The sequence below is a fragment of the Alosa alosa genome, chromosome 23, assembly GCF_017589495.1.
Source record: "Alosa alosa isolate M-15738 ecotype Scorff River chromosome 23, AALO_Geno_1.1, whole genome shotgun sequence".
NCBI lineage: Eukaryota > Metazoa > Chordata > Actinopteri > Clupeiformes > Clupeidae > Alosa > Alosa alosa.
In genome coordinates this window covers 3,608,021-3,618,020 of record NC_063211.1, presented here as the reverse complement: position 1 = coordinate 3,618,020, position 10,000 = coordinate 3,608,021, and the positions used below count along the sequence as shown (strand labels likewise).

The following is a 10,000-nucleotide window of genomic DNA, read 5'->3' as shown; positions in this document are numbered from 1 at the left end:
TGTGCACCCCCCCATATCACTGTTGATAATGCGCTCTTAAAATAACATATAAACAACTCGCCATGGATTTCTGACCAGGTTTCTCTTGGTCGGTGGCGTAATGCGTTTTAGGTCGTGTGCTGTACGATAGCGATCTTTAGATAATGCGCTAGACCCCTCCTTAGGTCTTTAATGGCCACACCCCTTGGTGCGTTGCTCAATAAAAGAGACACGCAAGATAAGAATAATCCGCTTTCTGCAAAGTTTTGCGTCACGAAAATAGGGCTCTTTGTGTGTGTATTTGTGTGTCTGTGTGTGCTGAAACAGTTGAGCCAGTAGCCAGGTTCAGCTTTGGGTGTGTGTGTGTGTGTGTGTGTGTGAGAGAGGGGGGGAAATAAGTGCTTTGTAAACCTAAATAAAGCCTATTAGATGAGAAAGGTCTGGATCAAATTAAGTCACAATCATTGGCTTGTGACGCAAGTGGTAACTGTGTGTAATTCAGCAGTGAAAAGTGAGTGTGTGTGTGTGTGTGTCCTTAGAACGGCTGTGATGTTAAAATCTCTCTGCAGAATGACAGAAGACTTAAGTGTAACACCTTTGTAAAGCTCTAAGACTCACACAACCACACCCAACAACCCCCACTATACACACACACCCACACACATTAACACACCCACACATATTAACACACACACACACCCACGTGGGTCTTTCATTACAGCTGTAAACCTCTGACACCCACGTGGGTCTGTCATTAAGACTATTAGTTCCATGCACACACACACACACACACACACACACACACACACACACACACACACTCAAACAAATTCATGCATAAACTTGTATTTAGGACTCTGAACCTTTTTTAAATGGAGTTCAATAAAAAGACTGTGTGTGTGTGTGTGTGTGTGTGTGTGTGTGTGTGTGTGTGTGTGTGTGTGTGTGAGTGATTGTATAAGTGTGTGTGTGTATAAATGTGTGTCTGGCTGCAGGATAAGGTGGAGCGGCCCAATGACAGGGCATGTACCCAACTCAACAGCTCAACATGAAAAACACTCATCACACACACACACACACACACAGTCCTCTTCTTAAGCCCCGACTTCCACAGTCTTCAGATGACCTGTTGTACAGTTACAAACACACACACACACACACACACACACACACACACACACCAGTGCCGGTTCAGACCTCCATGGGGCCCTAAGCAAAGCCCTGCTAAGGGGCCCTCCTACCTGAACTCTGAGGGCCAAAATGTAACCATTTTTTAATAGTATCATCTGACACCTCAGTGCTCCCAATACAATCATCCCACCCCATTTTGGATGTCTACAGAAGTGTTTTTCCCCATAAAGGCCCAGTTTCAGGGTCTGGGCTGTTTGCTTTTGATGCTGGCTGTACATATCCCCTTTCAAAAAATAACTGCATTTTTTTCGAAGTACAGTTCAGTTACAGTATACTACAGTAGAGTGCAGCCTAGTATTTTCATGTCCAAAATACTGCATTCCCTGCATAAGAACTGTAAATACTGCAGTTTGTACTCAGAAATCTAAATCTGTATAATGCAGTTATTTTTTGTAAGGGTCTGGTTGTGCTAGTAGCCTACTGGCTGACTGTTCTTCACCTGTGTGTCTGTAGTTACTTGCCAAAGACATAGTACTACTGGTACTAGTACTCCCATGAATCCCTTCAATGTTCAAACGTAGACTATTTCAAACAATCATTGTAATACTTCATATAGGCTTAGTTGCAGCACAGTGAATAAAGGTAATACATTAGGCTACTTTCCATTTTGCATACGTTCAAGTTGTAGGCTATCTAAACCGAAAGCTTGACTGAAATATTGTAAAATCACTTCTTTTAAAAATGTATGGGAAGAGTGAAATCACCGACGGGTCCTTCCATGTTTCTGCTGAAAAACAGCTAGTTTCATCCCGAGCTGCACATTATTATGAACGCATTTAAAGATGCTGTTATTTATTTATTTTACATTTTTTTATTTTTTTAATTTAGCCAGTCACCCGCATTCAAAAAACGGAATATGCCATAATATTTCACAACTTTGGTAATCTATGTCATAATTGACGTCTAGTCACGTGTGAGGCCAAAGCCAGGTGGCCTATATATATATATATACATAGAATTGAACTGGGCCGATGGAAAATGGAAGCGTGGGGTAACAAACAGTTTTAACCTCACTACACTTGTTTACTTTTAGTGAATAGTTTTTCGTTAAGTATTATTCCTGGATTTAATTTACAACAACTTTTCATTCACCCTTTTTGTTACTGCAACTGGACAAATAAATAAGCTTTCTTACAACGTTGGAGTGTGCGTCTAATCCCACCCAGGCTTTTACGTTTTTCATTAGACATGGAACTTGGATAAAAATGGACAACACAACATCAAACCATGGAACGAACACAAGTTTACCCGACTGCTGTTCCCGCTGTTCATTCTCGTGACGTTTCTTCTGTTTTTCATGCCCTGAATGGTAATTAGGTTTCATCATCTTAATGTATGAGGCACTGTCGCTATATATGTATGTCTGTCTGTCACCAGCTTCACTCGAGGGGAGACTGGGGAGGGGGCCCTACACAACTTGCGTAGTGTGCGTATAGAGAGAACTGGCCTTGCACACACACACACACACACACACACACAAACACACCACAGAGCTCACAAGCATCTGGTCTTGCTGATATGCTTCATCCAGCTCACTTACAAAAGCAAAACACCAGCACAATACACACACACTACCTTTTCTGGAAGCCCTGTTAATTCTTGCTGTCTCTCTGTGTCTCTCTCTCTCACACACACACACACACACACAAATACACACAGATGTCACAGACTGGGAATGTGGGCTTCACATCTAGACTGAAGACATGTGTGTGTGTGTGCTCTCACTGTGCCCTCACTAGTGTGTGCGTGTGTGTGTGTGTGTGTTTGTGGGGGGTGTGCTCTCTGTGACACAGAGCTGTGTGTGTGTGTGTGTGTGTGTGTGTGTGTGTGTGTGAGGGAGTGCTCTCTGTGACACAGAGATGTGTGTGTGTCTGTGTGTGCGTGAGGGAGTGTTCTCCACAGTCTACAAATTCCACATGAGCCCCTGGGAGCCGTCAGCAGTCTGTACACACTCTTTCCCCTGCTTACACACTTTGCTCAGAGGACCTGTTGCTGAGGTACTCTCTCTCTCACACACACACACACACACACACACACACACACACACACACACACACACACACACCTGTACACACTCTTTCTCCTGCTTACAAACTCTGCTCGGAGGACCTGTTGCTGAGGTACTCTCTCTCACACACACACACACACCTGTACACACTCTTTTCCCTGCTTACAAACTCTGCTTGGAGGACCTGTTGCTGAGGTACTCACACACACACCATACCCACACATGCATCAAATAAGCACACCAATACACATACACACACACACACCATACCCACACATGCATCAAATAAGCACAATACACACACACACATACACACACACCACTTTATTCACTCAGACACTGGAGTCTGGTAGAGATAACACACACACAGACACAGAAACACATTACTTCATTCACTCAATGAGTCTGGTAGAGAGATGATAAAACACACACACACACACACACACACACACACACACACGTTTGGGACAGACAAGGTCAGCAGTCATCTGTCTGTGAGTACTCATGTCACTCAGAGTGAATCAAGCACCATATGTCTGAAAGAGAGAGAGAGAGAGAGAGAGAGAGACAGAGAGAGAGATCAGAGAGACAAAGAGAGAGAGAGAGAGAGATAGAGAGAAAAATAATGAAAGAGAGAGGGGGGTGTATGAATCATGTGTTTTGGCTGCCATACAGTTGTTTAGTAACAAATGTTTAGTTTGGAGGTAAATATTTGCTGCTGAGATTTCAACAAGGACAAGAAGCTACATATGATCTGGAGTTAGGAAATCACACCCACACGACCACAAACAATACACCATATGCCAGCCTGTCAGACACACTCCCATAACACACCAATCACACACACACACATTTAATACACCATACTGCCCATCATACACACACACACACACATATAATACACCATACTGCCCATCATACACACACACACACACATTTAATACACCATACTGCCCATCATACACACACACACACACACATATAATACATCATACTGCCCATCATACACACACACACACACACACACACACACATATATAATACATTATACTGCCCATCATACACACACACACACATTTAATACACCATACTGCCCAACATACACACACACACACATTTAATACACTATACTGCCCATCATACGCACACACACATATAATACACCATACTGCCCATCATACCGACCACACCGTTCTACTGCCCCTTACTCACACATGCCAGTAAAACTCATCCAAACGTACATGAGATTCTCAGTCTTATCCAGATCAAAGCTCACCTGCCATGATGTCTCTTAATTATTCTACTTTGTGTCTTTCATGTTGTTTAATTCTTCTGTTGTATGTACTTTACTTACCCTTTAAACTATTGCCCTTTTAGGCTTTATTCATATTTATTTTTTTGCTTTTGTTTATGTAAAGAACCCCCTTTTGTAAATGATCCGTGTACGAAATTTGCAATATAAATAAACTTGGCCTGCCCTACCTTACCAACGTGCGCGCACGCACACACACACACACACACACACACACATTCACTCACACATACACAATCACCACACACCAAACGGCAATGTGAGTCAGACAGAGAGAGAGTCTGAGCCAGGCGGTAGATGGATTTGACACAAAAGTGAATATTTAATAGTACCAGTACATGAGTGTGTGTATCTTCCAAAACAGCCCCATCCCAAAGCTCTGGCTTACTGGCAGCACGCTCCACCAGCTTGAAGAGAAGGCATTTAAATGAAATATGCCCAGTGGAAACAAGGCATTGAGTACAAAAGTTTGGTATGCTGGGTTCATCATGATATGGAGTCCATAGCACTTCGTCTTTGATTTGTTTTTTTTTTGTTTTTTGCTGAAACATAAATAAAATACAATCTTTGCACAGAAGGCCAAGAGAGATAGGTTAAAAAAGCAATTTTGACCATAAAAATATTCACTCAAAAAAGTGAAACATAATTAAAAAAAATAATTAACACAAACAAACAAACAAGAGACAATCTCATAAACAAACAATGCTGGGTGTGGGAAAGTACTACACAGACGGCCTAACGGAAGACTGATGGGTTTGGCTGCATCCCATTGGCTGACAGGCCAAATGGGGCGGGACAGGCATGCTAATGCTCATTGGTTAGTCAGTTTGTTGCCATGTAATGGGTTGTCAATCAGTCTTATCCCCAGAGTGGCTTACATGAAATGACTGTCACTTGGTTCAAAAATCTGGCCCTCTCGATCAGACCTCTGGTCCTGGGAAACAGGCCGCATGGATACGAAATGGACCTCTGGCCAATGGAAACAGACTTATGAGTTCTGAAACGAATCTTTGGGGTTTGGTGCGGATGTTTTAGTTCCATGATGTCATCGAGTCTGCTGTTGAACGCCGTCCACTGCACCTGTGAAGGATCCAAACTCAGAGAGCATCCCGGTCCAGCAGTCCAGAGACAAGGCTCTCTCTAGAGGGTTCTAGAAGCCTACGGACACTTCTAGAGGGGTGCAGAAGGATCTAGAAGGCCTCAGAAGGTTCTGGAAGGCTGCAGATAGTTCCGGAAAGCTCTCAGAAGGCTCCAGAGGGTGTGAACAAGCTCAAGTGATTGAGAGTAGATCCTGTGTGGTTAAGCACCAAGAGACCTCCATCAAAACTGGCCGAGGAGGAGTGTGGAAGAACTGGGATCACACACACACACACACACACACACGCGCACGCACGCACGCACACACACACACACACACACACACACCCTGCTCCAGGAGGTAACAGCTCAGAGTGACACTCAAATTCACACCAGAGGTAAACAAACAAACAAACAAGTAAACACTAACAGTAGCTCTATGATGAATGGATGAGAGGAGGGAGAGACTCTCTCTCTCTCTCACATACACAAACACACTCACAAACACGGTGATCACACACTGTAAAACACACATCTTTCTCCAGCATGGATGCCATCCAGTTCACACACACACACACTGTGTCAGTTATGTGAGCCCCAGGGGAAACATCTATCTCTCTCTCTCTCTCTCTCTCTCTGACACACACACACACACACACGTACGACTGTGTCATCCATGTAGACCCCAGGCTATCTGTGCGAAACTGTTACCACGTCTCTGGTCAGCTTTGGGGTCAAACTGCCAGGGCTACCCCAGCGTGGTGGAACACCAGCACCAGGTGGTCCTTAGGAGGCCCCTGCGTAAAAGGTAGGCTACTTAAGGTCTCCCAAAGGCATCAGGTGTCCAGTAGAGTCTGTGTAAGATGTACCTTTGACCTTCGACCTTTGAACTCCAGCAGAAAGACACGTTAAGACTGACATAACGCATCGGTACCATCCAAGCCCAAACCAATGGGCGTGTTTTTAAGCTCTGTGATCGGAGCCTGGAGGACAACTGGACTGTTGGACTGGTCATCTTCACAGGACGACACAGATAGAGAGACATATAGATAGAGAGAGATAAAGAGGGAGGGATAGAGAAACAGAGAGAGAAAGAGAGGGAGATAGAGTGAGAGTGGGGAGGAGAGTGATATGCCTCAGAAGTTCTTGAAGACCTCGAGGTCCTTCGGCGGAACCGGAGGTTCCTTCTTCCACTCATCCTCGGGGTAGACGTCAAAGTTGGATGTGTCGCCCTCGTGAGACACCTTTGGGACAATGGGGGGCTGTGGAGGGCACAACAGACAGGAGTTACACACACACACACACACACACACACACACACACACACACACACACACACACAAACTACAAAACACCACACCGTTGATTCTGTTGATAAAGTAGACAGTATTTGAGAACTACAGCATTTCTCTACCTACATGACATGCCATAAATCTGCAGTCAATAGCTCAGTCAACTATGCTGACCTGCCTGTTACATCTAATAGCCTACTGTACTGTCACAGAGATATACTCAAAAAGTCACTCAAACTGAACTTATCAAGTGCAAACTAACCACCGAATCTATTGAGAGCCACAGAATGTGGAGTAAAGCAACCCAATGCAGTTCTATCTATCTATAAAGCAAGAAGCGTCTGTGTGTTTGTGTGTCTGTGGCACGCATATCTCGCTGACCGTTTGTCAGACTGACCTAAGATTTCGTATGTGGCTCACGCATGGCACAAAGGTGTGCACTCTCGATTTGAAGATTTTTGAATGCATATTTCAAAATATGCTTATTTACGTAGGACGTTTATCGCTGCACTGCACTGTTTCCAAGGGGACCAGTTTCAGGGGAGCTCCACCCCATGGATCGTGTACTGACAGCTCTCACTTTGACGATAGTCAGTCACAATTTAAAAAATGGATTACTAGGGAACCGCTTGTGGGTTAAGATGCAAGATGATTATCATGTCTGACTCCCTGTATGCAGTTTGCTTGCATAAAATGATTAGGTGGATTTTGCAACAACACGCCAACAAACACGACTCAAAATAAAAGTATGTGCAATAAACTAATGCTTCGAATAGCCCAGGCTACTTTGGACTTGACACTTTGACTAAACAAATGACAATTCTGACAGCAAGGTCCCAAATTGAAACGAGCGATAGGCTAATGCCACATAGCTAGACAACAACAAGTGGCATACTGAGCGACATCACTTATGCTAAAGACTGTTTTTGAGTCACATCGTTACAAATTTCAAACAATGATGCATCATTCCACAAAATGGTTTGTCTTCAGTATTAGGAAGTTATTCAGTAAGCTTAATACACATTTAGCCTGAACTCAAAACAGTTGTTAGGCTTATGTCATTCTGATCTGTAGAAATGTCACATGCAGCCATGCCTAAATTTATTACACTTTTAGAGGCCACATTAATTATAGGCTAATATATTATAATATTCAGTATTCATTATTGAATGCTTAGCTGGAATGATGTTTCCCTATCATCCTATTTTTAAAGCAGGCATACCTGTGGGTATGTAATTGGGCTACGGGTTTTCTTCAGGAATGGCATGTTTGAACGGGCACTGCACTAGTTACTTTAAAATAAGAACAAAGTCTCTGACATTGTCAATGCATGCCCAGAATAATAGATATTGCACTGTATAACGCTGTTGATCAGGAAGGATCAGGACCCATTTAGTTGGTTTTTAACTAACTGGGTATAGTGTAAGCGCTAAAAGGGGTTATATTGATGTTAAGGGGCACAACTATGGATTTTTCATTGTGTTATTTTTGGTGATACATGAGGCAACTTTTTGAGCAATGTTGCAGGGGAACTACATAACTGGTTCCATGTGTTCTGATGATTAGTTCTCTGGAACAAACTGATGACTTAAGTTCTCAAGAAACTTGACGTTAGTGTGAGAGGGGGTGGGGGGGTGTATTGTGTGTGTGAGCAACCTATATGTTACTTATCTTGCACTGTAACTTCTTCCTGAATCTCAATATTTCGAGTCTGGGCAAATTACTAAGTCAGCACCAGTCAGAGGCTACATTAATTGTTTTGCATATCACCAAAAGTAATGGTTTTACAAAAACATATTTGGCAGAATATTTAAACTACAAAAACACAACTGTAAAGTATTTTGATACAAAATATAAAGCCATTTTCTTCTACAAATTCCTAAATACTATTTTGTATTCGAAATACATACTTTGAATACATGTATCATAAATACTGTCCATCCCTGCATACACAAACACATCCACACATGCACACACACACACACACACACACACACACACAAAACACACACACTCACTTTGAGTCTCCTCATAGGGACGGCATCCCAGTCGACAGGTTTGAACCAGCGGTGTTTCTTCACATCGTCTGCTCCATTCTGAAACACACGGCAAAGGGCAACGGTCAAGAGTCGTAACCCCGAAGAGTGGAAAAGCCCAGGCCCATATCACTCACACACACACACACACACACACACACACACACACACACACACACACACACACACACACACTGGAGGGCTGAAGTGGAATAACATAACAGAATACTTGAGACTTGTAAACACACGCACGCACACACACACACACACACACACACACACACACACACACACACACACACACAGGAGGGCTGAAGTGGAATAACATAACAGAATACTTGAGACTTGCAAACACACACACACACACTAGAGGGCTGAAGTGGAATAACATAACCGAATACGTGAGACTTGCAAACATACACACACACACACACACACACACACACACTGTCCTGGAGTATCCTAGTGAGGAGACAGAAAAGCCAAACACAGCTGTAATGGACCCTTTCACAGTATGGGCTGTGCACACACAGACACACACACACACACACACACACACTTGGAGAGAGGATGTTGGTGCTGTCTATTCAGATTCTGTTGAGGTCTCCATGGTCATAAATTACTCTCAGAAACTCAGGACTTAAGCCAACAATGACATTGCCTCAACACACACACCTGCAAGTCTACGTGTGTGTTAATGCATGCGAGTGTGAGTGTGTTTTTGTGTGTGTGGATGTGTGTGTGTGTGTGTGTGTGTGTGTGTGTGTGTGCGCGCGCGTGTGTGTTTGCGTGTTCATGTGAATAGGAAATAAATGTGCATGTAATTGTATGAGTGTGTGTTTCTGTGAATGTATGTGTGTCTGAGTGTAGGTATGGGAAAGGGAGATTATGTGTGTGTGAGTGTGTTTGTGGTACTGTATGTGTGCACACGCAATTGTGTGTGAGTATGTGTGTGTGTGTGTGTGTGTGTGTGTGTGTGTGTGTGGTACTGTATGTGTGCACACGCAATTGTGTGTGAGTATGTGTGTGTGTGTGTGTGTGTGTGTGTGTGTGTGTGTGTGAGTGTTTGATGAGAGAGGGTTGTCTGGGCACAGTCTTTCTCTGT

The 10,000-nt window shown here is 43.5% G+C and overlaps 1 protein-coding gene across 2 annotated transcripts in view; it reads right to left on the bottom strand.

Moving 5' to 3' along the window:
- Positions 1–3,194: 3,194 nt before the first annotated feature.
- Positions 3,195–10,000, bottom strand: part of prkx (protein kinase X-linked) — a 35,983-nt gene continuing 29,177 nt past the window's right edge. The window contains exons 7-9 of one of the 2 annotated variants that reach the window (XR_007192523.1): positions 8,878–8,955; positions 6,209–6,829; positions 3,195–3,235 (exon numbers count right to left, since the gene is read on the bottom strand). Coding sequence is in view for 1 of the 2 variants with exons in the window: in XM_048235320.1 (XP_048091277.1) it covers positions 6,704–6,829; positions 8,878–8,955 (204 nt within the window). In the remaining variant the exon portion in view is untranslated. Of the gene's footprint in view, positions 3,236–4,788; positions 6,830–8,877; positions 8,956–10,000 lie in introns of those variants that run through there. The other variant, XM_048235320.1, reaches the window with a different exon arrangement.